The following is a 27836-nucleotide window of genomic DNA, read 5'->3' on the forward strand; positions in this document are numbered from 1 at the left end:
AGTATTACGGTGTGACAGTCACATAACCGATCTACAGTATGTAGTTGCTACATAGGATAGGATGTGCTAGTGTATGTACTTTTATTGCGACCAAAGACATCAATCGCTCTCTTCTTCTTCGTCCTCCTCCCCCTCCTCTTCTTCTTCATCTTCATCTGCTCCAACACCTCCCCACTCTTCATCCTCAGCGCTCTCATCATCATCTTCTTCTTCCACCTCCTGTCTATCTCGATTCCTCTTCCCAGTAACATTGTCAGTCCCAATTTCGCCTTCGCCGAGCGTCACGCACGTCAAGCGGGTACCCTTAGTATCATAAGTCGCTACTGGTTGTATTTCTTGTATCGAAATCTTCCCAGCATTAAATTCATGTAAATGTCCCAGATCATAAACATTTATTTTCCCATCCGATGAAACGGTCGAGATAATCGTGGTGCTATGGGGATGACGACGAATAGAAGATGTAGGAAGAGTCGAAGGAGGGGGAGATAAGAGGGAGATGTTCAATGTCTGTAAAGCTTTAACTCTAGAAGCAACGAAGTAAGATACTAAACCTGATAAGAGTACGGAAACCTTGCCTGTTCCCATGTCCGACCAACTCTGCGACAATTTTTGGACTACTTTCCTTGTTATCGCCAGAGTCTGATGCGGTTGGTTGTCCAGGGAGGGGTAGAAAATCATATATTGAGACCTTCTTGTCCTCTGCCGATGCAAGTAACACCTGTCCATCATGGTGAGCGCGTTTACAAAACTTGATATCATGTAGCCTCGAAGGATGTGTTATACTATAAAGGAGGGACATGTCCTACGCCCCGTCAGCCAAAACATTGAGAGTTTCTCGCAACTATCGAAAAACATACAGTCCCATAGATATCTATTTCCTTCCCGGACTGAACTGCAAACATCTCCCCATCAGTCGACCAACGAACAATTTCCCCTTCTGCATGAAAATAAGCTTAAACCTTTCTCGCTTGAGATTATAACTACGAACCTTTTCCCAACTTAACACTGGCCACACCCCGCCCCCTCATCATATCCCACATCCTCAGCATTCGATCCTTTCCAACACTGAGTGCAACTTTTCCACTCAGATGCACATCCACACTATTTACGTGACCCTTGTGTCCGCGAAGGGTACGAAGTACGCTCCAATCCCTCGCATGAAAAATTCCTATCGTACCATCCTCGGAAGCGGATACAAGATGAGAACGAGAGGGGAAAAGAAGGGTGGTGATTGAACCTAGAAATTGTTGAAAGGCCAGGATACAAAAAAAGAGAGTATAAGACTGATATACCTTCATGATGCATCAAACCACCGATTTCCTTCTTTCTCTTCAGATCCCACACTTTCACAATTTCATCAGCACTACCTGTCGCCAACCACTTGCCTCCGGGGGATGCAGCGACGGCTTTTATACAGGAAACGTGCGCAGGAAAGATAAATATCGGCTTCAGATGGAATTTCACCTCATCGTTTTCGATAGAGGTAGATCCCTCGAGGCCGTAAAGTAGTTTTTCATACGATCCGGCTACGATTTTAAACGTTGAGGGTAGAACGGCCGAAGATAGATTCTTTACGATATTCTGGTCGGCTTTTTGTTTCCCTTTGTACTGAACAGAAACAGTGGGTTCCTCGTTGCTTGTCTTTGTAGTACGATGTTTAATTTTCCTAGAAACAGAATCTTCAATTCGGGCTTTCTTTGTTGGCCGTACCTCCGCTGTCGTTTTCTTCGTTGCTGGACGTGATTTCGCCACCATAACGGGAGGTCGTAAAGAGGGCAGGTCGGCGCTTAATCATAATTCTCACTTGGCTCCGTAATGCTCATCTGCTTGAGCTCGTTGATCGGCTCCTGGAGCTGTTGTCGATGTGTCTGACCAACCAACCTTCTCTTCGGTTGAGCTTTCTTATGAAGCCAGACCTTTCCCTGACCATATCGCTCACTCTCTTTCGTCTATCAATCGTTTAGATGCCCTCGTAGTGGGTGCAGGCTTTGCAGGTCTTTATCAGCTCTATCGTCTTCGCTCCCTGGGACTTTCCGTGAAGATCTTCGAAGCTTCCTCCGATATCGGTGGGACATGGTGTATGAACCAATACCCAGGTGTCCGCACTGACAGTGAGGCCGAAATATACCAATATGAATTGGAAGAGTTATGGAAGGACTGGATCTGGAAGAAAAAATATCCTTCCGGAGATGAGATCCAAGCTTACTTCCGTTACGTTGACGAGAAACTCGATCTCAAACGCGACATCTACTTTGACACGCGAGTAGTGAGCGCGAAATGGGACGAACCTTCGCGCCTTTGGATCGTGTCCACAGCAAACGGAATCTCTACTCACGTCCAATATTTAATTTTGTGTACAGGGAGTCTCAGTAAACCCCTCATTCCGGATATCAAAAATCTCTCGGATTTCGAAGGCCCTTGTTTCCATACCTCTCGATGGCCTCGAGAAGGCCTTGATCTAACCGGGAAACGCGTCGCTGTTATTGGTACCGGGTCAAGTGGGATCCAAGTCATTGAACACATTGCTTCCCAAGTTCGGCACCTCACAGTATTCCAACGAACTCCTAATTTGGCTTTACCACTGAGCCAAAGCCACTTCCCTGAGGAGGATCAAGCGGAAATGAAGGAAACCGGCCTCTATAATCGTATATTTCGTCGACTTTCTGAGACATTCGGTGGCTTTTTATTCGACTTCCAACCCATTCCCTTTATCTCCGCCACAGCGGAAGAACGGAGGCTACTTTGGGAAAGTCAATGGAAGACAGGCGGTTTCCACTTCTGGTTAGAAAACTACCCAGATATATTCTCCGATGAGGCGGCTAATTCGGAAGCTTATGCTTTTTGGCGAACCAAAGTTACAGAGCGTGTACAAGATCCTGCTTTACACGAAAAGCTGGCCCCCTCCATTCCTCCCCATCCTTTCGGCATAAAACGACCTGGCCTGGAGAAAGCCTACTTTGAAGTCTTTGACCGAGAAAATGTGTCTCTCGTCGACGTGAAAGAGACTCCCATCAAACGAGTTACACCAGACGGCCTGGAACTTCATAGCGGTACCACTCACATATTCGACGTTCTCGTCCTCGCTACAGGGTTCGAGGGTCTTACTGGTGCTATTCTCGATTTGGATATCCGTGGCTCTAACGATATCTCTATCCGTGAAAAATGGAAAAGTGGTGTATGCACGAATATCGGAATGATGACCTCGGATTTTCCAAATTTATTCTTTGTCTACGGACCCCAGGCTCCTTCTCCGCTAGCCAATGCTACTAGTCTTATCGTAAGCCCCCCACCTCTCGTCCATACCGTACCATTCCTAAACCGTACTCCCTAGCCTCAACAAAGCGGTTGGATCGCGAATTGCATCAAGCTTATGCAAGACAACAACTATAGTCGCATTGAAACCAAGCGAGATGCGGAAGAAGTCTGGCGCAATCTCGTCCTCGAGATCGCGTCGAAGAGATTGTGGTATCGAGGCTGAAAGTTCTTGGTACACCGGAAGCAATATGGCTGCCAGCACAAGGCGTACCGAAATGTTGGCCTTTTCTGGAGGATTACCTTCCTATCTCGAAAAGTGCGCGGAAGCTGCAGCTAACGGATACCAAGGATTTAAACTAGATAGATAGATACGCGGCTCCGTCGAGGACAGGGTCCCACAAGGGAACAGCCGGGCCCATCCATCTCCACTGCAACGAATGCTCATCCAACATGGTATGGTAGACTGTAGCAAGAATGGAAGCAATATACTTAGTACAAGATTGGTGTATGTAACAGATACGAATAGGACTGATTCATTCCTCCTCCAGTCGCCGTAGTCACTCTCCAGATCTTCCAAGGAACCGTCCAAACCAAATAAATAATATTGCCAAAGAATCATGACTAGCGGTTGGGACGACTAGGGTTCCAGTCGAAGATGAATAGCCTAAGTTAGTGTAACGCAATGGAATCCGACAGATCTGAGTGAGTTGCGCGGTAGGGGTCGAGACTGTCGCATAACTGAAATGAACTCCGAGCGGAGAAATGTGTTGGAGACGGTTCGCGGCACGTTCATCAAACGTCGCAGTGACTTACTCAGGCGACTGGTCTGGTTCGAGTCTACCTAGTACCTTGGGGGTAACAGTGTGGCTGTAATAGGCTGTAATATTGCAGCGTATTATTTACGAAATTTACATCATAATTTTTGTGCTGCACATAACACCAACACTGCACTGAATATCCATGTGACCCAACCGACCGACACACAAGCGAACTCAAATGTCTTGAGTACCGTCAAGACCTATCACTTTTACTGCTTGTTAGCAAAGATTTTCTCGATCGCAGCGGTGGAGTACGACTTGGGACGTTCGAGAGCTTGGGAAATACATATCAGCGTGGAGAGAGGCACCCAGGATATATATAATGCTTACGAGCACCGAGAGCACGGTCCCAGATAAGTTGAGCAGCAACACCAAACGCACGCGACACACCGAAGAGAACAGTGTAGAATTGCATCTGGGTCAGACCATAATAGGTCAGTAGAACACCAGAGTGTGCATCAACATTGGGCCATGGGTTCTTGGCTTTGCCAGCCTACGAGAAGAAACAAGGTAAGCCTATGATTTGAACACACAAACATCTCCCACCTCTAGCAGAATACCAGGAACGATGTTATAAATTTGACCAACAAGCTTAAACATAGGGTCCTCAGGAAGGTGCTTCAAGGCAAATTCGCGCTGAGCGGTGTATCGCGGGTCAGTCTTGCGGAGGACTGCATGTCCGTATCCAGGGACGACCTGTCCACCTTTGAGAGTGGACCACACGTATTCCTTGACAGCCTCATCACTAGCATTCTCTCCGATTTTGGATTGCATTTTGCGCAACCAGAGCAGAACTTCCTGGTTGGCGAGACCGTGAAGAGGTCCAGCAAGACCGTTCAGAGAGGCACCGAAGGCAAGGAAAGGATCTGAGAGAGCAGAACCGACAAGTTTACCTGTGTGCGCGGAGACATTACCACCTTCATGGTCACTGTGGATGGTGATGTACAAGCGAAGAAGCTCGACAAAGTTTTCGTTGTCACCGAAGCCAAGCAGAGTTGCAAGGTTTTGGGAGTAATCCTTGCTAGGGTCAACGGCAGGAAGCTTGCCCTGACCGAAAACATTTCGATAAATTCGGCCGGCGATGTTAGGGAGTTTGGCGATCCTTGGTTTATGTTAACCATGCCGTCTCAATGACAATGATTTGATACTCACAAGTCCATCGAATCCTCAAAAGTGGGACCCCAGTAATCCTTCTTCGAGATACCGTCCTGGTATGCTTTAGCAAAAGCGGAGTTGTGGTTTAACTAAAAACAACAACGAATCAGAAGGATGATATGAATGAAAGAATTAGTGCTCACAGCAGTGACAGCCAGACTAAACTGGCTCATGGGATGAAGGGTAGGAGGGCATCGGTCTAAAATTTCTTCGACAAAAGAAGGAATAGCAGCACGGGCAGCCCAGTCCTTGGATAACTCGGTAACCTGCTCTTGTGTAGGCACCTCACCGGTAAGAAGAAGCCAGAAGAGACCCTCCGGAAGCGGTTCGGAACCACCGGGAGCTTTTGGGAGAAGTTCTTGACATTCAGGGATAGTTTTTCCACGGAACCGGATACCTTCGTCTGAAGACAGAATGCGTCAGAAGTAAACGTCATGAAAGACGAATTATAGACGCACCGGCATCGAGAACTGAACCATCCCATATAAGAGCCGGAAGACCACGCATACCACTGCATAGCACTTGAGTACAATGTTCCGAGCAACAATAGACCCTTACCCATATAGCTGGTCAACTTTGACTTCACCAAAAGATTTTGAACCATGCTGAGCGCGGACTGCTTTGACCTAGACGACGCGCCAAATGTTGAACCCCACTGCGTTCCGAAAGGAGTCCCAGTTGCTTACATGCTCTAGTTGCTGAGGTATCAGCTGGGCCAACCTTTCTTTCAAGGCCGAGTTTTTAGCAGCCGTCGTGGAAAACTGGGAGCTTCGAGCCCAAGCAGCTCGGGATTTGGACTGGTAGAAATGTAAGCCAAAGCCATACAGTACAAGAAAAGAGACTGACAGCATTCAAGATTGAGCGTGAGGACAGAGAGGAAGCCATTGTAGAAGGTGGTGGTTAGGAAGAAAGTGTAAATGTCGATGTTTACCGACAAAATGTATTATCCCGAAAAACTCCGAAATTTCGGAGAAGGGTAATTGATCGGCGCTTGAGTGGCCCTTGTCTTTAACTATTAGCCATCGATATGGGAAAGAGAAAACGCGTAGCGGTGGACCAGACTGCTCAAGATGAGGGCCAAAAACTTCTACCTCAAGTATGTTCCCTTCCAATCCTTCCAATCCTTCCTTTCCGCCCTTAACTTCCTTCTGCCTTAGAAACGGTTTTACCGCCAGCGAGCACATGCAAACCCCTTCTCAGATCATACCCTCGATTATCCCAAATCACCTCAACACATGGACTGGAATGCACATTACCCAGGAGCAGCTCCAGGTAAAAGACCAGAGTTTGCAGACATTGGATGCGGCTTCGGTGGACTTTCGATGACCTTGGCTCCATTGTTCCCTGATAGTTTAATACTCGGTATGATTTCTATACTCGGGTTTGAAGTTCGTCTGATTCATTTAGGCATGGAAATCCGAGTGCAAGTATCGCAATATGTTCAAGATCGTATTACTGCCCTACGCACTGCGAATCATGGTGATCCAACAGCACATTATCAAAACGTTTCGATCGTTCGCGCCAACGCCATGAAATTCCTTCCCAATTATTTCGCAAAGGCATCCCTTTCTGCGCTTTTTTTCCTCTTTCCTGATCCACATTTTAAAGCGCGGAAACATAAAGCACGCATCATTTCTCCGACCCTATTGGCCGAATACGCTTTTATTCTTCGTCCAGGTGGGATTGTATACACCATCACAGACGTCAAAGATCTGCATGATTGGATGAGAACGCATCTCGAAAACTTCCCTCTGTTTGACACCGTATCAGAAGAGCAATTACGTGCTGAGGGTAAAGGCGACATAGTGGATGCGGTATACACAAGTACGGAGGAAGGGAAAAAAGTCGAGAGAAACAAGGGTGAAAAATGGCTAGCTTGCTTTCGAAGAATAGAGGTGGCTCGAATCTAATATTCGTTATCTCCTACGTCTGCTCCGGTTGAAGGTCGACCAACCGACTGCATTGAAGCCACCAACTGCTCTGTTCTGTCCTTGACAGCCCTCCTCATCTCTCTGTGAATTACTGTACCAGCTTCTCCTGCCAGCCTGAAAATCTCTTCAAAACGATCAACGTGTAATCGGGTCTCCATTGACACCAAGGTGATTTTTCCTGACCGAGGCATGACAGCGACGGTAACATTTGGTAGGTCGTTTTCCTCGAGGAGAGTAAGATCAAGAAGCGCAGACGTTGAATGCACACCCCCGGTGACAGCGCAGACAAAGTCGTACATGGGAATGCCGGCGTTCGCAAGTGCAAGGGTAGTGGCATTTACACAGGCTTGAAGTAGACCACCGTCTTGCTGTAGAACTTGAATGTAAATGTCGATTTGTGAGCGAGGGTATAGCGAAGTTTGAATAACTGGTTCGAACGTTGACTTGAGAGTTTGAGAAAGTTCAAGAATCCGTCTGCAAAGAACGGTCATAGATAAAATTGAAAAAATCCAAGCAATACATACTTGTCTCCTCTGCCTCTTTTTCTTCTCTCACTTGCGCTGAAAGCAGCGATGGCAACCTCGATATTGACGTTGGCTCGATCATGATAAGTCTGGGACCGCATTTTTGCTTCACGGGGACCAAATACGCAGACATTGACTTGTGTTAGGCCATGCGTAAGGCTGGCAGAACCGTCAGCACCGGAACCTTGGGGTGAAAGGTCAATGGAGATTGTCCGTAATTCATATTGGCGACGTCCATCGGATCGATAACCACCAGTGTTCAATATTTCTATTCGAGAGCTCTTGGGACAGGTTGAGCTATAGAGGAAAGCAAAAACGCCAGTGACTGACCATCGGAGGAATCGGAGGAGTCTGAGAGTGTGAGTAACAAGCGGTCCGCGCTCATGAAGTCTACCCTAGTCTACCCAAAATATACATATCCTTAACTCCTTTTACTTCCAACCCTCCAAATCATATATATAACATTCTTTATTAGTCCTAGTTTCTCTCCCTCACCCACCATGACTCTGCCTATCCCCCAGTCAATCCTCGACACTGATCTGTACAAGGCTCGTATATGCATTTTCCTCTACAACACCGTCCTAATTTGTTACCCTTAATTCAGTTTACTATGCAGAATGCAGTGTTGGAAAACTTTCCAGATGTACAAGCCATATATCGGTTCACCAATCGCAACAAGGACACAACGCTATTCACCCGAGAATGTTTTGAACGCTTGCAGACCGCAGTATCTCGTCAGTGATGTTATCGTAGACCGGATGGCGCCATCACCTCATATCCTGCTATAGATTTTGATCAAGTCAAACTCACCCCCGCCGAACGCGTTTGGCTCGCTAAAACTTGTCCCTACTTTCCTCCGCAATACCTCGACTATTTGGAGAACTATCGTTTCAAACCCGAACAAGTTCATATCGAATTCGTCCCAGTCAATGGCGATAAAGGTCACATAGAGATGACTGCGGAAGGGCCCTGGGTTGAGACGATCCTATGGGAAGTTCCTCTCATGGCTTGCCTCAGTGAAACATACTTTACCACCGTCGATAATGATTGGTCTTATGACGGACAAGAGGGTACGTTCAAATTTCGTCGTGTCTGTGCCGATGACCTACATCATTCTCTCTCAAGATCTGGCATACCAGAAAGGCAAAGCACTACTTGAGGCTGGCTGCGTATTCAGCGAATTTGGAACGCGCCGTAGACGGTCCTTTCACACCCAGGATTTCGTCGTAAGAGCTCTTATAAAGGCGACTCAAGATCTCCCCAACTCCGGGAAGCTGACTGGCACCAGCAATGTGATACAGATCTCCGTTGCCCATGTACAGCTTGCTAATCCTGTGATCAGGTCTTCCTAGCTCATAAATACGGTATTAACCCAGTTGGTACGGTCGCACAGTGAGCTCAAGCGCCTTTCCTTTCTAAAATATCTTTCTCATTGCGTTTTGAAGTGAGTGGTTTATGGGTGTAAGTCCTCGTTCCGCAATATAGCGAATCAATAGCTTGACATGAATACTTTTCAGATCGGAGCTCTCAAAGGCTACGAGTCCGTCAATGACCTTGCTCTTGAAATTTGGGAAACCACATATCCCAACGCCATATTGTTAGCTTTAACAGACACATTCTCCACCACCGCATTCTTCCAGGTATTGTATCTACATTCTCGGCTTCTCACACTGCTTACCCTTCCTTACCTAGACCTTCTCCAAAAACCCAGCTCGTGCAAAGAAATGGCACGGACTTCGCCAGGACTCTGGCGATCCTCTAGAGTTCGCCCCACGGGCGAAGGAAGTTTACGTTAAAATGGGCATCGATCACAGAGAAAAAATGATAATTTATTCTGACTCTTTAAATCTCGACAAGGCTTTGACCCTCAAGAAACAAGCCGACGAGATTGGTTTCAAAGGCGAGTCGATCTATCTCTAGCACTGTTAACAAATCTTAACTAACCGTATTCTCAGCCTCCTTTGGCATCGGTACATTTTTATCCAACGACTTCGTCAAGGTTTCCGACCCCAAGAGCAAGAGTCCGGCTCTTAATATGGTCATTAAGCTTGCCGAAGTTAATAGTAAATCCTGCGTCAAAATCAGTGACGACCTTAGAAAGGCAAGTCAATAACACCTTTATCTAACGTCATGTTTTGTTCTAACGAGATGTCATCGTAGAACACCGGTAATCAAGAAGTGGTAAAAGATGTGAAGAAATTGTTTGGATTACCTGTAAATTGACGATTTGAAGAACATTAGAACCATATAGACTTATATCATTGTATGATAATAATACGAATAGTAGAAATTGGTAGACCGTAAAACATTCTCAATGACGGCAGATGAACGGTCACATCACCTGTTAATCCAATTCCAACCCCAAACTCCCCACACACCCAATAAGCCCAACAATCTGTCAAGCGACAGTCGTTCACCACGACTGATCCGATTGCTATACATTGCCAGTGCGATAGCAATGACTAACACCGCACCCGCACCCGCGCTGAGTACTAATTCAGGACGACGTAGCACCCTACCGTCCCCGAACCTTGTTCTTCGCTTCGTGGAATCACCGGGAATATCCTTTTCACCTTCACCATCATCTTCCCCGTCCTCGTCCTCGTTTGAGGACGGATCCCAGGGATAGACTATTCTCGAAGTGTCACGAACCATTAGTTCTGCGTCAGTATCGGAAGGTAGCTTGGCAGGGTCCTCAGACCACGTATAGACAACACTGGAAGGACCCATTATGGAGGATAAGACAGGTGCGAGAGAAGAATCCGATGAGTTTATGGGGGATGAGGAGTTATTTGGAGTGACATTAGGACTGTTGGACAGAGAGACGGAAGAAGACATGTTGGTCAATTCTTGCAAGTAGCCTTGATAGGGTGGATATGCCGCCAGTAGTCTGTCTGCATCGCGAAGAAGAACAGATAACGGTATAGGCAATTTTTTGGCTTTCTTCGACGAATCAAAATCGTCAACGTGAGATTGTGTCTCAAATGAGGGAGAACCGGACAAATTATCTCGGGTGGGTAAAGTTGTTGCGTGAGATGAACTTGATGGAGTATGTATCGAAAACGATGAGGATGACGGTGAAGAGGATACGGACTGGAGAGGGGGATTTGATTGTGGTAGTGATTGTGAATCTAGTGGAAGGGGATCAGATGCAGACGCTGGACGAGGCGATGATGGTGGAAGTGATAATATTCCAGATCGACCCGGTGAAGAACTGAAAGACGCCACGAAGTCCAGCAACTTCAATGGCTCTTCATCTGCATCAACATCACTATTGAGCACTGTTTCCGTGTCCTCGTAGTACTCGGACTCTGCGATTGTGTCGGTATCGTCATCGTCTGCAACAACAGAGTTGCAAGATGATTTTTCCATTTCCATTTCTGCGCCCGAAGCAGAAGGTGAAGGATCCGGTGAGGGACCCCTGCAGTTTTCAGCGTCGCCAGCTTCAGCCTGGTGCTCTTGTCTAAATTCTGCCGCGACTTCTTCTGGTATTGCTTCATCGCTCACCTGTGGCAAAGTCCCAAGTAAGGAGTGTAGCATGCCAAGGTCACCATCTTCATCCTCCTCAAGGGCCAATAGTTCATCTCTCCTTGCGAGGATCACTGCACCAGTGAGATACACGAGGGCGATAGGTGGTCTAGCCAACAGGTAATCAAAGACATGCTGTATCACCGGCAATGTTGGGATGTCGTGTGCGAACATTGTCAGCAAATGGCTCAATGCGAAATATGGCAACGGAGCAGCACATTTGAGTAATTTGGCCAGCTCGACATCGACCGCAGCAATGAGCTTTGCAAGAAACCGCAATAATCCGAGGACAGGTTCTAGCCCGTCGCCCATGGCGTCGCGTGTCCGGTGCAAGCTCACTCTCTCTGCACATGGAAGGTGGAGGGGAGATGGAAGAGTAAGGAACAGGACGGTAATGATGTCGTGGTAGCCCTGAAAATAGGACAACGATGGATGTCTCCGGAATAATGTCACAAGGAGTTTATTTAAGCTCTCTTGGAGACAATGTACATCACCGTCTGGATACATAACGAAGCTTCGGTCAGTGTCCAAGCGAATTTGTGGCTCGTCAGCGTGCACCGGCAAAGTTTCGATGTCTGATACCGTCGCTTCGGTATCAATATCACTATCATCGACATTGAGCAGCTTGGACCAGTAATGAACTCTGTCCTTTCCAAATCCCCCAGGCTCTAAACTCTTCCGTCTTGCCTCTTGCCAAAATGTTTTGTCATAATCCATACAAGTTGATGCGACGGCGAAGGTGAAGGATTTAGCTTTAAGTGGCGCCTGGGAATTTTCTTGTAACCGGCACGTTGTGGAGACCCTATCTTTACACCGGACCTCATTAAAGCATTCCAGTCTGTCCAGCAACTGTCAGTTATTCGACCAACATCTCCCTTGAGGATCCACAGGGCTCATCGTACAATCTTCTTGCTTAATTCGGTTCATAATTTTCTCTTTCAGACTTGACTTTCACCTTCGACAATACTTGCAGCAGCCATGAAGTATATCGAATTACCCTCTCTTACTGCATTGGCATCTTCACTTTCGCACCAAGGCTCCGAATGCAACGTTTCTGTTAGACTCGAGGCCTATTCGTGCAAGAATATCAAGCGTGATAAACGGCTCTTCAGAGATTTGGAAAAGGTTTACTGGGACGACATGGGTGTATTGGAGACAATGAAGTTTGACCCCGGAGAAGAACATTCAAAGTCTTCACCAGCAGAAGGATCGTCTTCCCATACATTACCCCACTCGTACCTTGCGCAGGCTCATTCATCGCTTTCGACCCCTTTTGGACCGCTCGGCTCACCGCAGTCCAGAAAAACTCTCTATCTCCTCATTTCCACGCTCAATGTGGCATTTCCTGACTACATTTTCGATTCAGTAAAGCCTTCGTCATTTGTTCACCTCGAATCAGGGGCACAAATACTCAACGCACTAAGCACCACATTACTCGCCAGCCAGACTTCGGTGCGGTCTCATACTTCTCGCCACAATTCGGGTTATGCCTCCATGGCTTACGGCGCGTATCCTGCTGCGCAGGGCCTAGGTTTCGGTGTTGCTCAAGGTAGTCCGGGTAGTCCCTACGAATTTGTTAAGGAAAGTCCTTGCGCTCCGTCCAGTGTCATCTCTGGTACCCATCCCGAAGTCTATGCGCTTCTTGACGATGTCATCGGCCCTCTTGATGAATGCGAGGTTTTCGAGTACGTCCCAGAGCCAGAAGAGGATCCGAATGCTGGAGAGGGAGAGGAAGAAGGCGACGAGGATTTTGAAGACGAGTTCGAAGGATATTCACCTGACGAAGTACATGTGTTTACTTTGGATGAAGATATAAACACCCAATCATATAATCAGCCCCATTCTACACTCTCTACTCCTGTTACTCCGCGGGATGCGGTTCTATCCACCTCTGCCAATCCTATATCTCCTTTCGATGAATCATACCGGCCGCTGTCACCGACTCGCTTGACTCTTCGTACACCCTCGCGTTCTAGCTCTTCAATTTTACCTTCATCCTACCCACCTATGCATCCGACCTCGTCCAGTGGTGGTAATACACTTCTCTGGTCGTCGCACTGGTTCTTCCTCAATCGCAAGCAGAAACGGATACTATATGTAACTGTGTGGGCCAGAAAGCGTTCCATGGATTCCATGCCCGAGACGCCTGTAGACGAGGAGTTGTTTGTCTACGGGAGCGAACCCACTCATCAACTTTATGCATCTGTTGCTAGACGCAACAGACGAATACGCAAATTTTCGGAATCGGATGAAAGCGACGTTAGTCCTGTGTCGATGAGATTCCCGACTGCAGGCAAAGAGCGCTTCTTAGGTTGGGAAGGGGCGGCTGGTGCAGGCGCAAGAGCTTTGGGACTCGTTGTATAGTTGGACGGTGACGTTGTGATTTTGGTCTAGGTTTAGTACGGGAATCAGTAAGGTATGTGTTCTCCTTTCAATCATCTTTCCCAACGTAATTACTTCCTGAATAGCGGACTCGAAGGGCCCTCCGGCACTCAACACGAGTCAAAAGCAGCTCAATGAGTTTGTTGCGTTTACTGGTGATTTCGTGTTCGCGCTTGCATCCAAGAGAAGTCTCCACGCACACTGTATATGTCTTCTTTCTCGCTGTCTCTCGCTCTCGCTTATGTCGTCTTCTGGTGGTCTCGGGCTCTTGCTTGACCTCACTCGTGTATAGTAGTTTGTATATCTCTTTTGGCCAGAGAGTCATTGTATGTTCTGAGTTATGAATGTTGTAGTAGTACTCACCTTTCGTGTTATCGTCTCCAAAGTTGAACTTTTTCCCATAGCTGTATCGTACTCTTTCACTTCTATTATATACTCCACCTCATTTCTACTGACCTCTTTAGAGTGGATTCCATCTTGAACATCATTGTCATGTAGTAGCGAAGTCGAGCTAGGTGATTTGCATGAGTAACAGTGACGAGACGATGTGGAAGTCAAACCGGACACTTGAGCCGGTGTTGATAGCGCAGCAAAAAGGCTTCAAATACTCAGCATCAGGTTGAGGAAAAAAACAGAAAAAGACGCATCCTTCGCTTCATAAATTTTCCGCACTACATCAGTTACCTACATACGTGGCACAAGTGACCGCGTAGAGTGACAATACACACTGATCCATACTGTGTCAGAAAGCGGGAAGAGAGAAAAATACTGGTATTCTCAACCACGACATAGAGATACAGATGGGAGAAAGAAATATGGAATAAAATAAGACATGGATTATTACCGTGTGCATACTTGCCTGTCCAGTAATACATGATGTCCATTGATGAAAATGAACATACTTACTTCGGAAAGGCTTTAGAAACAGAGAAGAAAAGTGAGCCCACCAGAGATGATACTCAACCTGAGAATACAACTGTAATAACGCGTAAGTAAAGCAGGGAAAAGCTAAAAAAGGATATATCTGAAACCAAAGCGATTTCGATACCCATATCCTCGTTTAATATCGGGGACGCTTGGAATCTCTGTCATCGTATCCGCCGGGACCATCACTTCTCTTAAGGTCGCCACGATACCCACCTCCGAACCCACCTGCAGGTGGGCCGAATCCTCCGTTATTTGGCGGACCATTGAAACCAGGACCACCTGGAGGACCGAAGCCATTTGACGGTGGTGGCCCGTCGAATCCACCGCCGTTATACCCAACACCTCCGCCACGGCCGCCCCTGTGGAAAATTAGAATGCAAAACGTTACGAAATAAAACCAGATCAATACCTGAATCCACCGCCACCACCACCGCCTCCGAAGTCTCGACCACGGTAGCCACCGTCCATGCCTCCGCCGAACCCACCTCGAAATCCACCACCGCCACCACCATTCCGGTCACCAAATCCTCCACTTCGGTCACCAAATCCACCCCGGTCACCAAAGCCTCCTCCGCGGAATCCTCCCCGGCCACCTCGAAATCCACCACGCGGACCGCCTCTGTCTCCGCCACCACCGAATCCTCCTCCTCGGAAACCTCCACCTCCGCCTGGTCTCGGAGGCGCGGCCGCAACCACTGTTGGCTCGACCCGTTTCGGACGACCACCAAGTCCTCCACCAAGTCTTCTAGGCTTCCACCCGCGGACCGTTCTACCACGTTCAACGTCGACCAAAATTCGTTTTCCCATTATTTGGACACCATCGGATTCTTTATAGGCAGCTGAAAATTGCAACATGGATGGATGAGGAGGAAAAAATGGTAGATAAAGAAACAAACCCTTCATATCACGTTCACGTTCGTATACTACAAACGCATACCCTCGACTTCGATTTTTCTTGTCACGGACAATCCTTACTCTTTCAATGGTCCCGTATGTCTCGAATTCACGTCGAAGGTCATTTTCTGTTGCACTTTTATGCTACGAAAGGTTAAGAAGTCAATACCTTTACTTTTTCCCCGAAGAAACACAACTACGCACGAGCCGGGAAATAAAAAGAGTTTTATAAGGATCTCCAGCAGCCTCTGGGTCGTCTGCTGGTTTGTCTATGATTCACGAAAGTGAGAAACGAAAAACAGGACACCGGTGATGATCAAAATCGCACATGTTTCCTTCGCAATTTTAAACTCGTCTGTTCTCCGTTTCTTCCGCTCTTCTCGTCGTATTTGCCGTTTCACATCTTCCGCGAGAGTAAAGGCAGGTTCTTCGCCTTCTTCCATAGATTCCGCGCTTCCAGCAACGAGATTTTCAGTTGCAGTTTCCTTCAACTGGCTTATTATGGAACCGACACCAGATACTGTTTTCGCCCTGACACGGTTGATATCCTTGTCTATGGGACGAATATAAGGCAATGGCGGCCTCGGAGCGAAAAGTTTGAGAAGATTTGGGGGGAGAAGATGCGTGCCAGGCATTGTTACTATGGAGGGATTTGGTTGGGAGAGGAGGAAAACGAAAAAACGCCAACCGGCAAACACTGCCACTGCCGGTTCGGATCCCGCCATGGCTTGACTCCGGCTTGACTCCGGCTTGACTTAAATGTCATAGCATAATCAGTCTTCACTCTCACCGCAACCATCAACGTTCAACCAATCTCAACCATGACTGCCACTAATTTCGAAGCCGACGCTCTTCTCGCTCATGTCGTATCTCAGGTCCAACAGAACGTAGAATTCCTTGTATCACACGACTATTTGGCTCAATCAGACGCCTCTGCCTTTCTAAGCAAATTGGGCAATGTTCGCGCAGGAGCTGCGCCTGGACCTGCTATGCCTACACCTTCGCCTTTTGCACGGAGATCTCCCGCAGTCATATCCCCTCAGCCTGTCATGGCTAAGGCAATTTGGGGATACAACGAAGATGGCGCTGTTAGTATCTCCCTCGCATTAAACCCCTTAATGATACTCACTATTTTTTGAAGGATGCCGCTGACCTTTCTTTTGCTGCTGGTGACATGATTGAAATCTTGGAAGAAACAAATTCAGATTGGTGGACTGGAAAAATAAATGGGCGTCAAGCACTTTTTCCTTCATCATATGTCGAAAAGGTTGTTGCACATGCGCCCATTGCCGCTGCCATGCCTACACCTATCCCTTCTACTGGTGGTAGATCACTACCACCTGCATTCAATGGTGCCAAGGAAAAACCTGTCTATAAACCATTCGGCGCTGCACATCAAAGCGCCAATGCTCCTCCCCCACCGGACGCAGGGGTAAATAACGTAGGTTTGCAGGAGGATGCTGGTCAGGAAAAGAAGAAGAGCAAGTTCGGCAAGTACGGAAACACTATGGCACATTCAGCTGCTGGTGGTGTTGGATTTGGCGCTGGTAAGTTGGTGATCTCTGTCACTCATTTCCAATCGCTTGATTCATCGCAGGTGCCGCTATTGGTGGTGGTCTCGTCCGAGCAATATTTTGATTTATCCGTCTTGTTTTCTTCAGCACCGAGATTTTGACTGGATATTTATTGGTATATATATCGGGAATTGGAATTGCAGCAATGGATACTACGATTTACTACCATGCTATCAGAAATTCTTGTGTTTGAACGATCGAAGAGAATAAGGTCCTCCCTCCTTGGACTCACACTACACTGCAGTTTCTGAAAGGCAGAATCATTAACCTCTCGATTTTGAGTCGAAGTGCTTACAGTAGTACTTCACCGACTCTGAAGGAGGAGGTCCTTGTAGGTTTCAAACGGCCTTGTTTTTCAAGATCATTCTGCAAATATATTGAGCCGTAATATGGGTTGAGTATGATGTCAGGAGTCTGATGATCATTGGTTGTATACCTGTTACGGTAGTGGAGCCGTAGATTCGTTTTGCTTGGTAAATTGTCATGTGGCATTGGCAGTAATTTTACGAGGCTGTAGTTTACGGAAGACTCGTCCTTATGTAGGTCGCGTCATGCTATTTCGCTTTGCTTACTTGGAAGGAGTTTCTCCATATATGGTACTCAGTCACATTCTGTTGGAATACATTCATTTAAATGTGACCGGCACGGGATATCACGGGACTGTCACCCTCTGTCACGATTACTTTTTCTCGTCTCATTCGGTTACACCCTGTTACTCCATAGATAGTTTAAGTAAATTTACTTTTATTCTGCTTTTCTCAGAAAATCAATGTCGGCGCCTGAAAGGCGCCCCTGTTTTTTGATTCCATAATATTCAATTAATATTTAATAACCCATAAGGAGGGAGCCGAGTTTTTGCCATGCACGGTGGTGCAGTGGCCTACAATCGCATGTTTGTTTGATGATAGAAGCATTCACCAACTGTGAAAGAGGAGGATTCAAATGGCCGTGTTTTGTGAGATTATTTTGCAAGAGGAGCTGTATGATACATAGGTGTAACTGTTTGAACCAATTTGGTGGCAGTGTGTGTAGCTACTTTTTTTATTGTGTTGTATGGTTTAACTTTAGGTATATAGATGGTGCACATGGTTTAATGATATTGTTGCCTTTTTGGGTGCCAGTGAATACTACAGTATGCATTTGTAGTGTGTTTCTATATATGTGTCATGCTCTGACCTACCTTCATGCCCTAACCTACCTCCCTTTACTCTTATCCAACCTTGGAGAGACCCCCTCGTTCTCTCTACTTCATCACGGGACCTCCTCCATAAGCTCCCCTGCCTTACCTCGACTTCGATAACTCACCACACCTCCCAGGATACAAGCATGCACAGACTTAACCCCTTTCGGGCCAGGACCTTCCCATTGCAGCAACCCCATTAGTACCTAAGCTTGATCATTTACCTTACACATACCAGATCCCCTGATGCTCCCTTGTTAACTTCTCCGTACCTATTTAAGCAGTCCTGTAGTGTCCCAAACACCAGCTTGGTATATTTTGAACACACACCCTTTTACATAGGTCCAGTCTCTGCTAACTATACAGATTTTCTCTCTACTCTCTGTTTCATTATCTCAGTCTCTCTACTTCTGTTTCTCATCTACACGATCTAATATACACTTCTACTTCATGTCTAAGCAATCTGAGTGAGTTTTCAAGCTCCCCAAACATCTATCGTTTCGGTGAGCCAACCTCCCTAGTTGCTCCATGAGCTCTGGACCTTGACTTAGGTAATGTCGAAGCTCCCCCTTACGTCCAACTATGTGCCGCTTCTCCATTACCACCCCCACCACTTGAGGACGCCAACTGCTACCCCCCACTTCCCAGGCTCACACTCTATTGGGAGCTCTCATGTCTGAAGCTCACACCATCTACTAGCTATAATGATCCTACGTTGACGTTCCTAGCTATTACAATTCATACTATGCAACACTCCTATGTCCCCTAGCTCCCAGTTATCTTTATCTCCACTGGTTATCATCCTAGAGACCTCCCTGGACCTTCTAGGAACCCCTTCAAGGGTCACATCTCACAATCAGAACTACTACTAGGTCATTCCTGTCCTTAGTCGCAGTTCCTGTAGCTCCCTTTGAGCTACAGCTTGCTCCTAGCACACTACAACATAAACCTCTCATACCAAATCCACCCTTAAGACCAATTCTGACCCAGGTCTTACAATATGTCAGTGTTGAAGTACTATAATAATACAGTGAAATCATTAATATTGTGATCTTGTGTAAATGGAATCATTACAGTGAACTGTTGCATTTTTATGCAATTCTGTTCCACTCTGGGGTGTCAGCCATACTTGTGTAAACTTACTTTACATGCATTGTCATCATTGGAATTTGGCAGCTGAAACATGCTGTAGTAGTGGAAAGTGAGCATTGTTAGAATTTGCGACTAATAGTGCTGCAAGTTATGGTGGAGCTTGTGGTGTGTATTCAAGTTCTCGACCTGACTTGTCCCCCATCTGCTCATTGCTCCAATTATCTCATCCTTCTCAATGTCTAACTACCTCATCCAAATGTTACTGTAAAAATGGAGTTTGTTTAGAATCTGTTTTTTGCATTACTTTTGTGCTATTGAGACATCTACTTGCTGCAAGTGTGCATATCATTAAAAATTGTACCTAAGCTCACTATCCATATCTTTGTATCCTATTGGCAAGTCAGGCAATCCAGCCAAGGTCAGTGCCTCGGAACGAGGCCCTTTCCCAGTTTTAGTTTACCTTATACATCAGAGACCATTCAGAGTCGGGGATTGCCGTGCCAGCACGGCGCTAAGGATACTGTAACCCTTTATCATTGCGGAATTAGCCGTTCTATAGGTGAAATTAGACGCGCGCTCATTTTAACCACTGTATCAGCAATGCTCACATTATGGTGTTGGACAGTGTTGCTGTATTTTTTCACGCCTGTCTACTCAGCCGCAACGACCAATGACAAAGAATGCACGGTTCACTCTGATGATGGAAGATATTATGATCTCAGTCCATTGAGCGCAAGGTACGCGACGTTATTGAAATAACAACGTTTATGTTTATACCAATGGAATTATTTATTTTCGTATGTAGCAAGGACTACGAATTCAAAACTGACCAAGGGCACAAAATTGTCATGAACGTATGCAAGGCGATCTCCTACGAAAGCTGGGGCTCAGATATTCCCAATACTTCCAAGGTGGGCGGAATCATCGAGAAAGAACGCGGCAGCTTTTCGATTGGGTACGTGCGTGATACTGATCCTGGTTATGTCCAATATTCACATAAATTTCAATCAGTGAAAAGAACACTACACTTGTGTTGTCCTCTGGCGCAAACCCGAAGATTGTTATGGAAAACGGTTCTCGCTGCAAATCCGAAAACGGCCAGTCCAAGAATGATAGGGCAGGAACTATAGTCGAATTTATCTGCGATACATCAGTGTATGGCTCTGGGACCCCGCGACTCACTGCCCAATGGCCTCCTCATAACGATGAATTGGCTTGCGTGTTCTTCGTTGAATGGAGAACGCATGTGCGTACTAACTCAAAGCAGATCATCCGTATCCGTGCTAAATTATGAATTTGGAACCGCAGTATGCTTGTCCAACTGGTGAAAGTGGTGGTCCTTGGGGATTCTTTGCGGTTTTTGCAATCTTGTGAGTATGCGAAATCTGTCGGTCTAGGGAAATGACTCAAAATTTTGTAGGGTGACGCTCCTCGTAATGCTATACATAGTCTTTGGAACTCTTTACAACCGTTACGTTCTTCAACTACGTGGATTTGACCAGATACCGCAGTTCTCCATTGAGGCCATGAAGTATCATGGCCGAGAAGCTTTAGGCTGGTTCCGTGATATAATGGGGCAACTATATGAAGGAGGCCAAGGAAGTGGATGGGGAAGCAATGTACCACGCACCTGGGGCGGGCGTACAAACCCTAACACCGGATTTGGTGTCGGCAGTCAACTTCCTCCTGGTCGAGCTAACCCTCGCGCCAACACTCGAAGCGGTGCAACGACGAATTCTTTCAGTCACCAAGCTCAAGTTGACATTGGTGGTGGTGGAGAGTCAACTAATGTCGTTGATGTACCTGGCGGGGGAGTGGGTGGTTTCATGAGGCCAAACTCGGGCACGAATACGACAAACAAGCAAAATCAAACAAAATCTACTCAGCCACCCGCACCCCTACCAATATCACCCGCACCTGTGATGGTGAAGAAATACGAGCCAGGTTCTTCTACAGCAGAAGAAAGAACGTTCATGTTAGGTGATGATGAAGAAGAAGAAGACGTGATTGCTACTCCGATGACCGCAGCGGCTCGTATGTTTTCGCCCATTTCTCTTGTGGCTATAAGTGCTTATTTTTTGTCCAACAGCTCCCGCTCATCCTTCAGAAGACAATACTAATCCTCCAGCTGCGTCAGAATCTGCAGCTCAACCTCGTGGGCGAGATTTAGGCGAAGAGGGTACTATTCGGCTATAGCTTTCTATACCTTTTGTATTTCTTACTATTTACTGAACCCGGTGAAGAGGCAAAGCAGTGTTACCATATGAGGCGATGGCTGTGCTCTATCACCGCCACAGCATGAGATGACATCAACTGCGTAGAAACTCGACTTTGTACACGGTGGATTTCTCATTCCTAAGTACTGCGGTCGCTTGCTCTCAACAGCTTTTCGGCTCCTTAATTATCCTTCTATCTCATCCGCTCATCCGAAGCTTCTTTTTGGTGCATAAACGGACAACGCCCATACGACCCAACAACGACGACTATATATCAAAACTTGTAACAAACGTACCTACAAACCTACCTAACTTCCGCCTAATTCCGTCACGCGAACCTCGACATGGACTTTCTCGACAGTTTAAAGGACGGAATCAAGAAAATGACACCTGGCTCGTCCAATAAGGCACCGGCAGGATTTGGAGGAGCAGGAGGGATTAGCAGCTCTGGAGCCTTGGGCTTTGAAGATGATGTGAGTCCCTTATACTCTTTAGTTCTTCCTCCACTTTGCTATGTCCTCTCTCGGACTCTCTGCGCCCGTCTACTGCTTGCGCAATCGCTCGGGCATGGGGCTTCTTATCCTCGCCGTCTCCACCTGATTTCCGTGATAACGTAATCAATGTTCACTTTCTCTTTGACTGTGAACGTTGTGAACAACCACTATTTGCTGCGGGCTTGCAGTGAAGCGCGTGGTGGATGACAGATTCGGGCACGCTCATTTTTCTGCTCTTCATCCCCGTTGGTTGGGTTCTGTGGTTATGGGTTGGTGTCGGATGCTTTTTCACCCTTCCATTTCGTGATTTGTATCAAACGCGTTGTACTAATCATCTATGCCTAGATGATCATCTCAAAACCAGCTATAGTGTTTCATGTCTCCCAAATATTCTTCAATTTTCTCGCTATGGCATGTTTCGCCAGTGTCGCTGCATTTCAAGCGAAATGGGGTGTAGGGCCATGTACGTCTACATGATCCTTCGTACTTCTTGTCACACATTTACGCGTCGTTTATCATAGCTGGCCTCTCTGGATTCACGCTCTTCATCACAATCTTAGGCATGCTTCTTTCGGCATTTATGCTTGTGATCCCTGTTCTATACGAAAAGTACGACAAATTTGTGCGAGTCGCCCGCGCGCTGAAGGAAGTCCGAGTCGGCTTCATATTGACTGCAACAGGTTCCATCGCGAGCTTGCTGATTGCGCAAGTCTAATCTACACCTGTTTGAAACCAATGCACTCATCTTTGACACAGCTTTATTGTAACCATTTCTGCGTGGACGGAACCTGGATGCAAAAATCCTGACAACGACCCTCATGCTGACAAAGGTGATGCTTTCAAGTCTGGGCTGTCTGGATGGTGTAGTACGAAGAAAGCAGCCGCAATATTCCTGTGGCTCGCGTTTGGTACGTCTTCTCAAGCCATGCTTGCCCGTTCTTCCAATCAAATTCTTCCACCTAGTGTTTTGGGCAGCATCGGTTATTCTCTTGATAATAAATTGGCGTCAGGGAAAGTTACTTGGTCCCCGCGATCCCCCCTTCCAACACCCTGCTGATGAAGAATACCATATGGGACAAACACAAGATGAGGATGAGGATGATGGGTTTACTCATATCCCTCCTGCAGATAGTATTCCTTCAAATGCTACCACCACCGCTCCAGCAGGCTCGAATCCGTTCTCTGACTCAAATCGTTACTCGGGTGCCCCCTCCGGGACGCCCGCATACTCTTCTTATGCCGCCCCGTCATATATACCTCCCGTTTCGCGACCAAGTATGGACGCTTATGGAGCTTTCTCTGACCCTCCACCTTCTGGCTTCGGACCTACCGCTGCTGCTCCAGCACGTCCTTCTCCTGCAGTCGCCGCCGCACCGCCTTCCCTTCCTGAACCTGACCTCGGACCCCAAGTGAGTCGGACGATGCAGTATGCTGATCCTTATGCTGCTGTTCGCGCATCGTTGGCGGGCCAACAATCGCAACAAGCTGCTGCTGGAGACACTTCACCCTCTTATGGCGCTGCCCCAACCTACGATGCTTACACCGGATATCGTTGATCGTTGATCACCGAACTCTGGTAACAAGAATGGACATGTACAATCACGATGCTTGACATGTTACAGAGCTATTACTATTTGCCGGGAGGAAGGAACTGCTACTTATTATCAACCTACGCCCCTATGTTATATGTTCTATATCTTTCGTCCGTAATTGCAATTTGTATTCTACTATATTGTTATTGCAAAAGTAACTCGAAAGACTTAAGCTCGCATAACGATTATATCATCGATGTAATCATAAACGGGTGCTCGGCCTCCTCGAAAATCAAGCTCGTCGTTTCCCCGACCAACGACTTCAAACTGATAGTATTCCCACTGACTGTACGCAGGATAGATCACTCCTACGAGGTCACTATTCCAATACACCTCCACGAATCCATTCACCTCCATACCTTCTCCAGAGCGGGAATGGAAAAATTCAATGATGTATCTTACCCCTGCTTCCGTAGAGAGACTCGAAGCTACCGTGAGTGTCCCAGGATACTCGTCGTAGCCGAATGCAGAACCAAGTATCGCGACGGAATTTCCGCTATGAGCGTACGGTTTGTAGTGGAAGATGGAAGCATCGTAATACCCTTCCCAAAGAGAGGATGCGAGCCATGTATCGGTGGTATGGGTGAAGCAAAATGCAGTATTCGGTTCATCACAAGTATAATACTCGAATCCCCCGTCAAGGATGTAGGTCTTGCGCTTGTAACCTCGGGATTCGGTCACGGTTAGGTTGCCTTGACCGCGATACACAGCAGTAGATGGGTCGGCGGGTATGTAATACTACAAGAAGTCTATTCAGTGACAGCAGTGAATTAAAACTAAAACTGCAACCTACGATTGAACACGTATAGGTGATAGGAACAATACCTACGACTGCGCGCCAAATGTTGAAATATTTACACGAACCTCCGAGATCGTCAGGAGTCCAGTTGTTACAGATTGCAGCACAGGCATCTACATCGTAGTGTGTCAGGAAAAAGGAATTCAGGTACTGAATGATGCTTCGTTATGTGTAAAAGGACCTGAGAAAATCAAAACGTACGCCAAACGCTTCATTGGCACCGTCCAAATCGGGAAGCGCATCGTAGCCATCTGGGGCAGATGGATTCAAATACGATTTAGTTACCAACCCGCTACTTTGCTGTATGTATGTTAGGTCTCCGGACACAGACATGCGACCAAAGTTGAGCTTCGCTTGAGAAAAGTGCACGTCCCCGTACGCGACACATTTGAGGTTCGAACGTTGGGGATATATATGGTCCAGCAGCAGATTATTGTATTCGTAGTAAACTGGATGAGTGTCGGTAGTAATAAAAAAAGGATAAACGAAGCACCAAAATAACGCACGGTTAACAGAGACTAAGGAGGAATCATGTTTAACGAAAAAAAAGACGAATCACATTCTAGGCTTACCACATCCAAGAGTATGGTCACAGAACTCAAGGCAATCATCAACATTATATGTCGAATTGTTGACTAGGGTATAGGTCAAATAAGCTACACCAACGATTGAAGCATCGGGATCTTCAAGGCCAGTCTCTGTGCCTTCGAAAATTTGCACGTAATCGCGTTTGGTTCTTCGGTGCCAGTGAAGTCGGGACTCAACTGCTGAGGAAGAAGGGTTTCGGGGCGTAAGGACTGCTGGGTTAACCACTTCGCCGTCAAGCGCGGTGGCTATAGTGCTAATAGGAGGTGAATTGGGGCGAGAATCCGCTGTCAATTCAGATATCTGGTCAACTTGGAAGACAGCATAAGCAATGCCATCGAAGTCTATGGTTGTGCCAGTGAACTCGTTGAAATCCCATTCGATTGTCTGAATACCCTGAGAGGCTGAATGGACCACTGAGCCATGCTCTGCGTAGCCATATCGATGATTTGTAGAAGTATTGCCTGCAACTAAAAGCGCTAGCGTCAGATGATAGTAGGGGAATACGAGCATTTGTAGCACCTTTGAGGAAAACCATGGAAGAAGTACTTGGTGTTTTACTTTCGGCCTCGGGGTACGCAATGCGGTTCCTTCAGACCCAATATGAAATTAAATTTTTCTCAGAGCACCTCCATGGGCATAATCATAGAGAATGGGGCCAATATGCCTAGGTGACTTCCTACAGCACTACAATGGTCATACATATCAGTAGTCTTGTCAGCGCTGTGGGGCGCATGCGGCATGCCTATCTTCAAGATATTATCGTCTTGAAGTCTTCCAACTGTTTTGAATCCCCAATGTCAAACTGTAGTCAACCAACTTATCGAAATCAGTTCATGAATTGGCACGATTCATTAGCACATATACAAGAGCTATTAGAGGGCAATGAATAGAAAACTCGTCAAGCCTGCATGACAAAAATATCATCGATGAAGTCGTAACTCGGCGCTTTACCTCCACGGAAATAAAGTTCGTCATTACCTTGGCCAACAACCTCAAACTTGTAATACTTCCACTGACTGTAACCAGGACGAATGGTCCCAATAAGGCTACCATTCCAATACACCTCGACGAACGCATCCACCTCCCCCTCTCTTCCAGAATAGAAGCTAGAATGGAAAAACTCGATAACGTATCTTACGCCTGCCTCCGTTGAGAGACTCGAACCGTAGGTAAGCATTCCAGAGTAATTGTCGTGACCAGTTGCAGAACCAAGTAACGCAACAGCCTCGCCACTGTGAGCGTATGGCTGGTAGTGAAAAATCGAGGCATCGTAATATCCATCCTTGGGGGAGGATGCGAGCCATCCTGCGGTCGTATCTGTGTAGCAGAATGACAACCCATCGCATGCATAGTCTTCAAATCCTCCGTCAAGAACGTAGGTTATGCGTTTGTAGCCCCTAGACTGCGTAACAGTCAGATTGCCTTGACCATAATTTATGGCGGTAGACGTGTCGGCGGGAATATAGTACTAGAACGACTTGAGCACAAAGAGGTCTTCAACAAGGACTGAAATTGCGACTCACCAGCGCACAGGTGTATGTTGTAGGAACCCCATCTACAACAGCTCGCCAAATATTGAAATATTTACAAGAACCGCCAACGTCGTCAGGATCTTGAGCGTTGCAGATTGCGGCACAAGCGTCTACATCGTATTTATTCAAGAAGACGAAACCCATGTACTGCATGAAGCTGTTGGAGAAGCGGTAAATTTGAGCACGTGAGAACGTACCCCTGGAGCTTCATTGGCACCTCCCAAGTCGGGGAGCGGATCGTACCCCTCTGGCGTCGAGGGATCTCCAAAAGATTTACTTGTCCAGCCACTGCTTTGTTGAATGTATGTCAAAGGACCATCGGGAGTGCCGGATAGGGATTGACTACCGAAGTTGAGCTTCTCTTCAGCAGAATGCACATCTCCGTATGCAGCGCATTTGAGGTTGGAGTGCTGTGAGTAGACATGGTCTAACATCTCGTTGTTGAATTCGTAGTAGACTGCATGATATACCTGTAAATAAAGAACTAGTTGTAGCCCAAACATGAATAACTCACGATTAACGAACACTAGATAAGAGAAACAATAAGGATGCAGGAAATGGGCTTCTCAATAAGAACACACTCACCGCATCCGGCAGTAGCATCACAGAAAGCAAGACAGTCGCCGACATTGTACGTCGAATTGCTGACCAGGGTGTAAGTCAAATAAGCTGTACCGATAATCGCAGCATCGCGATCTTCAGACTCAGTCCCAGTACCTCCGAAAACTTGCTCATAATCGGAGTTCGTTCTTCGGGACATGTCATTATCGATGGTCCTGATACTGGAGAGACTCCGGCGCGACACAGGGATTACCATGTCGCCATCAACAGCAGTGACGGTGGTATTGGCGGCAGGTAAGTTGGGAGGTGCATTTGTGGTTGCCCCGGATTTCTGGTTAACTCGAAACGCAGTCGAAGCAATGCTATTGGCATCTGTGCTTGTCCCATTGAAGTTATACGGGTCAGCATTGCTGGCAGGAACACCCTGGAAGGCAGGATAGATCAAACCACAATCTGTGGGCAGATGAGCGGGTTTCGATATAGGTCCACAGGAATACTTGCCTACAAGGGAGACCGCTACAGTTGAGAAGGCCAGAAAGCGAGTTAAAGAGGGCATATTTTGAAGAAGAGTTTGATACTGTAAATTCGAAGCAACGCTGACTTTATACGCGTCAAGGGCCACGAATTCATCGCAGTATCTGACGCCTCAAGGCCTCATGGCTCGAGTCGTTAAAAGCTTTACACTCCCTTATATGTAAAGAATTGACGGTTGAATGGAGTCCGTCTCCATCGTCGAAGCGGCAGGCCTCGACTCATCCTTCTGCGGTATCCTGTAAATTTTCTTTCCTTTCCTA

The 27836-nt window shown here is 46.9% G+C and overlaps 14 protein-coding genes across 14 annotated transcripts; 7 read left to right on the forward strand and 7 right to left on the reverse strand.

The window, feature by feature from the left end:
- Window positions 1–99: 99 nt before the first annotated feature.
- C8R40DRAFT_1253434 (WD40-repeat-containing domain protein) lies at window positions 100–1792 on the reverse strand (the record flags this gene model as incomplete). Its single annotated transcript, XM_046233728.1, has 5 exons — window positions 1293–1792; window positions 989–1237; window positions 858–937; window positions 571–802; window positions 100–521 (listed from the first exon to the last, which is right to left on the reverse strand). The coding sequence occupies exons 1-5, from the start codon at window positions 1753–1755 to the stop codon at window positions 100–102; spliced, it is 1446 nt and encodes a 481-aa protein (XP_046084983.1). The 5' UTR covers window positions 1756–1792.
- On the forward strand, window positions 1793–3712 carry C8R40DRAFT_1112179 (uncharacterized protein). Its single transcript, XM_046228405.1, has 2 exons — window positions 1793–3277; window positions 3332–3712. The coding sequence occupies exons 1-2, from the start codon at window positions 2081–2083 to the stop codon at window positions 3476–3478; spliced, it is 1344 nt and encodes a 447-aa protein (XP_046084984.1). The 5' UTR covers window positions 1793–2080; the 3' UTR covers window positions 3479–3712.
- Window positions 3713–4116: 404 nt separating this feature from the next.
- Window positions 4117–6226, reverse strand: C8R40DRAFT_1112184 (citrate synthase). The gene is made up of 9 exons (XM_046228406.1): window positions 6075–6226; window positions 5915–6025; window positions 5787–5854; window positions 5687–5739; window positions 5372–5631; window positions 5226–5317; window positions 4620–5175; window positions 4404–4566; window positions 4117–4347 (listed from the first exon to the last, which is right to left on the reverse strand). The coding sequence occupies exons 1-9, from the start codon at window positions 6111–6113 to the stop codon at window positions 4283–4285; spliced, it is 1407 nt and encodes a 468-aa protein (XP_046084985.1). The 5' UTR covers window positions 6114–6226; the 3' UTR covers window positions 4117–4282.
- C8R40DRAFT_363845 (putative methyltransferase-domain-containing protein) lies at window positions 6075–7216 on the forward strand. The gene is made up of 3 exons (XM_046234846.1): window positions 6075–6324; window positions 6386–6590; window positions 6636–7216. The coding sequence occupies exons 1-3, from the start codon at window positions 6256–6258 to the stop codon at window positions 7136–7138; spliced, it is 777 nt and encodes a 258-aa protein (XP_046084986.1). The 5' UTR covers window positions 6075–6255; the 3' UTR covers window positions 7139–7216.
- On the reverse strand, window positions 7135–8068 carry C8R40DRAFT_1161486 (ribosomal protein S5 domain 2-type protein; the record flags this gene model as incomplete). The annotated part of the gene is made up of 3 exons (XM_046230125.1): window positions 7135–7633; window positions 7684–7962; window positions 8010–8068. The coding sequence occupies 3 exons, from the start codon at window positions 8066–8068 to the stop codon at window positions 7135–7137; spliced, it is 837 nt and encodes a 278-aa protein (XP_046084987.1).
- C8R40DRAFT_1253447 (nicotinate phosphoribosyltransferase) lies at window positions 8061–9796 on the forward strand (the record flags this gene model as incomplete). The annotated part of the gene is made up of 9 exons (XM_046233729.1): window positions 8061–8231; window positions 8288–8417; window positions 8472–8753; window positions 8809–8975; window positions 9026–9075; window positions 9129–9144; window positions 9201–9323; window positions 9376–9574; window positions 9639–9796. Exons 1-9 carry the CDS (start codon window positions 8184–8186, stop codon window positions 9794–9796), a joined length of 1173 nt encoding a protein of 390 aa, XP_046084988.1. The 5' UTR covers window positions 8061–8183.
- On the reverse strand, window positions 9663–11995 carry C8R40DRAFT_363911 (rab-GTPase-TBC domain-containing protein). Its single transcript, XM_046234847.1, has 3 exons — window positions 10025–11995; window positions 9800–9895; window positions 9663–9753 (listed from the first exon to the last, which is right to left on the reverse strand). The coding sequence occupies exons 1-2, from the start codon at window positions 11926–11928 to the stop codon at window positions 9892–9894; spliced, it is 1908 nt and encodes a 635-aa protein (XP_046084989.1). The 5' UTR covers window positions 11929–11995; the 3' UTR covers window positions 9663–9753; window positions 9800–9891.
- Window positions 11996–12189: 194 nt separating this feature from the next.
- On the forward strand, window positions 12190–13731 carry C8R40DRAFT_1070728 (Maf1 regulator-domain-containing protein; the record flags this gene model as incomplete). Its single annotated transcript, XM_046226262.1, has 3 exons — window positions 12190–13540; window positions 13606–13627; window positions 13680–13731. 3 exons carry the CDS (start codon window positions 12190–12192, stop codon window positions 13729–13731), a joined length of 1425 nt encoding a protein of 474 aa, XP_046084990.1.
- Window positions 13732–14236: 505 nt separating this feature from the next.
- Window positions 14237–16097, reverse strand: C8R40DRAFT_1112199 (uncharacterized protein). The gene is made up of 6 exons (XM_046228407.1): window positions 15743–16097; window positions 15619–15683; window positions 15417–15558; window positions 14930–15359; window positions 14625–14879; window positions 14237–14569 (listed from the first exon to the last, which is right to left on the reverse strand). Exons 1-5 carry the CDS (start codon window positions 16047–16049, stop codon window positions 14654–14656), a joined length of 1170 nt encoding a protein of 389 aa, XP_046084991.1. The 5' UTR covers window positions 16050–16097; the 3' UTR covers window positions 14237–14569; window positions 14625–14653.
- A 95-nt stretch (window positions 16098–16192) lies between these two features.
- Window positions 16193–17530, forward strand: C8R40DRAFT_1253460 (SH3 domain-containing protein). The gene is made up of 3 exons (XM_046233730.1): window positions 16193–16502; window positions 16556–16961; window positions 17012–17530. Exons 1-3 carry the CDS (start codon window positions 16236–16238, stop codon window positions 17050–17052), a joined length of 714 nt encoding a protein of 237 aa, XP_046084992.1. The 5' UTR covers window positions 16193–16235; the 3' UTR covers window positions 17053–17530.
- A 2309-nt stretch (window positions 17531–19839) lies between these two features.
- Window positions 19840–21517, forward strand: C8R40DRAFT_1112205 (mannose-6-phosphate receptor binding domain-containing protein). Its single transcript, XM_046228408.1, has 6 exons — window positions 19840–19997; window positions 20066–20215; window positions 20272–20506; window positions 20569–20630; window positions 20681–21294; window positions 21350–21517. The coding sequence occupies exons 1-6, from the start codon at window positions 19861–19863 to the stop codon at window positions 21454–21456; spliced, it is 1305 nt and encodes a 434-aa protein (XP_046084993.1). The 5' UTR covers window positions 19840–19860; the 3' UTR covers window positions 21457–21517.
- A 303-nt stretch (window positions 21518–21820) lies between these two features.
- Window positions 21821–23526, forward strand: C8R40DRAFT_1161491 (uncharacterized protein; the record flags this gene model as incomplete). The annotated part of the gene is made up of 5 exons (XM_046230126.1): window positions 21821–21949; window positions 22316–22433; window positions 22492–22675; window positions 22727–22878; window positions 22934–23526. The coding sequence occupies 5 exons, from the start codon at window positions 21821–21823 to the stop codon at window positions 23524–23526; spliced, it is 1176 nt and encodes a 391-aa protein (XP_046084994.1).
- Window positions 23527–23628: 102 nt separating this feature from the next.
- On the reverse strand, window positions 23629–25552 carry C8R40DRAFT_364151 (uncharacterized protein). Its single transcript, XM_046234849.1, has 6 exons — window positions 25469–25552; window positions 24934–25416; window positions 24868–24879; window positions 24563–24810; window positions 24356–24511; window positions 23629–24300 (listed from the first exon to the last, which is right to left on the reverse strand). The coding sequence occupies exons 1-6, from the start codon at window positions 25482–25484 to the stop codon at window positions 23731–23733; spliced, it is 1485 nt and encodes a 494-aa protein (XP_046084995.1). The 5' UTR covers window positions 25485–25552; the 3' UTR covers window positions 23629–23730.
- Window positions 25553–25847: 295 nt separating this feature from the next.
- Window positions 25848–27598, reverse strand: C8R40DRAFT_1161492 (uncharacterized protein; the record flags this gene model as incomplete). The annotated part of the gene is made up of 5 exons (XM_046230127.1): window positions 25848–26417; window positions 26473–26628; window positions 26679–26938; window positions 27067–27495; window positions 27532–27598. 5 exons carry the CDS (start codon window positions 27596–27598, stop codon window positions 25848–25850), a joined length of 1482 nt encoding a protein of 493 aa, XP_046084996.1.
- Between the last annotated feature and the right edge of the window lie 238 nt (window positions 27599–27836).

Source organism: Lentinula edodes (assembly GCF_021015755.1).
Source record: "Lentinula edodes strain Le(Bin) 0899 ss11 chromosome Unknown C8R40scaffold_24, whole genome shotgun sequence".
NCBI classification, from domain to species: Eukaryota; Fungi; Basidiomycota; class Agaricomycetes; order Agaricales; family Omphalotaceae; genus Lentinula; species Lentinula edodes.

Bases quoted from the DNA above. Each gene is read 5' to 3' on its own strand.
- C8R40DRAFT_1112179 (XM_046228405.1), top strand. From the start codon at position 2,081: ATGAACCAATACCCAGGTGTCCGCACTGACAGTGAGGCCGAAATATAC. The intron at 3,278-3,331 runs GTAAGCCCCCCA...CGTACTCCCTAG, and splicing joins CCAATGCTACTAGTCTTATC to CCTCAACAAAGCGGTTGGAT.
- C8R40DRAFT_1112184 (XM_046228406.1), bottom strand. From the start codon at position 6,113: ATGGCTTCCTCTCTGTCCTCACGCTCAATCTTGAATGCT. The intron at 5,740-5,786 runs GTAAGGGTCTAT...AGTGCTATGCAG, and splicing joins AAAGTTGACCAGCTATATGG to TGGTATGCGTGGTCTTCCGG. The intron at 4,348-4,403 runs GTAAGCATTATA...GTATTTCCCAAG, and splicing joins GGACCGTGCTCTCGGTGCTC to CTCTCGAACGTCCCAAGTCG.
- C8R40DRAFT_363845 (XM_046234846.1), top strand. From the start codon at position 6,256: ATGGGAAAGAGAAAACGCGTAGCGGTGGACCAGACTGCTCAAGATGAG. The intron at 6,325-6,385 runs GTATGTTCCCTT...CTTCTGCCTTAG, and splicing joins GCCAAAAACTTCTACCTCAA to AAACGGTTTTACCGCCAGCG. The intron at 6,591-6,635 runs GTATGATTTCTA...TGATTCATTTAG, and splicing joins CCCTGATAGTTTAATACTCG to GCATGGAAATCCGAGTGCAA.
- C8R40DRAFT_363911 (XM_046234847.1), bottom strand. From the start codon at position 11,928: ATGGATTATGACAAAACATTTTGGCAAGAGGCAAGACGGAAGAGTTTA.
- C8R40DRAFT_1112199 (XM_046228407.1), bottom strand. From the start codon at position 16,049: ATGCCTGGCACGCATCTTCTCCCCCCAAATCTTCTCAAACTTTTCGCT. The intron at 15,684-15,742 runs GTGCGATTTTGA...CGTGAATCATAG, and splicing joins TAAAATTGCGAAGGAAACAT to ACAAACCAGCAGACGACCCA. The intron at 15,360-15,416 runs GTTTGTTTCTTT...TGCAATTTTCAG, and splicing joins ACGTGAACGTGATATGAAGG to CTGCCTATAAAGAATCCGAT.
- C8R40DRAFT_1253460 (XM_046233730.1), top strand. From the start codon at position 16,236: ATGACTGCCACTAATTTCGAAGCCGACGCTCTTCTCGCTCATGTCGTA. The intron at 16,503-16,555 runs GTTAGTATCTCC...TATTTTTTGAAG, and splicing joins GATACAACGAAGATGGCGCT to GATGCCGCTGACCTTTCTTT. The intron at 16,962-17,011 runs GTAAGTTGGTGA...GATTCATCGCAG, and splicing joins TGGTGTTGGATTTGGCGCTG to GTGCCGCTATTGGTGGTGGT.
- C8R40DRAFT_1112205 (XM_046228408.1), top strand. From the start codon at position 19,861: ATGCTCACATTATGGTGTTGGACAGTGTTGCTGTATTTTTTCACGCCT. The intron at 19,998-20,065 runs GTACGCGACGTT...TTTCGTATGTAG, and splicing joins CTCAGTCCATTGAGCGCAAG to CAAGGACTACGAATTCAAAA. The intron at 20,507-20,568 runs GTGCGTACTAAC...TTGGAACCGCAG, and splicing joins TCGTTGAATGGAGAACGCAT to TATGCTTGTCCAACTGGTGA.
- C8R40DRAFT_364151 (XM_046234849.1), bottom strand. The intron at 24,512-24,562 runs GTACGTTTTGAT...AGCATCATTCAG, and splicing joins GTGCCAATGAAGCGTTTGGC to TACCTGAATTCCTTTTTCCT. The intron at 24,301-24,355 runs GTAGGTTGCAGT...GACTTCTTGTAG, and splicing joins TCACCTATACGTGTTCAATC to TATTACATACCCGCCGACCC.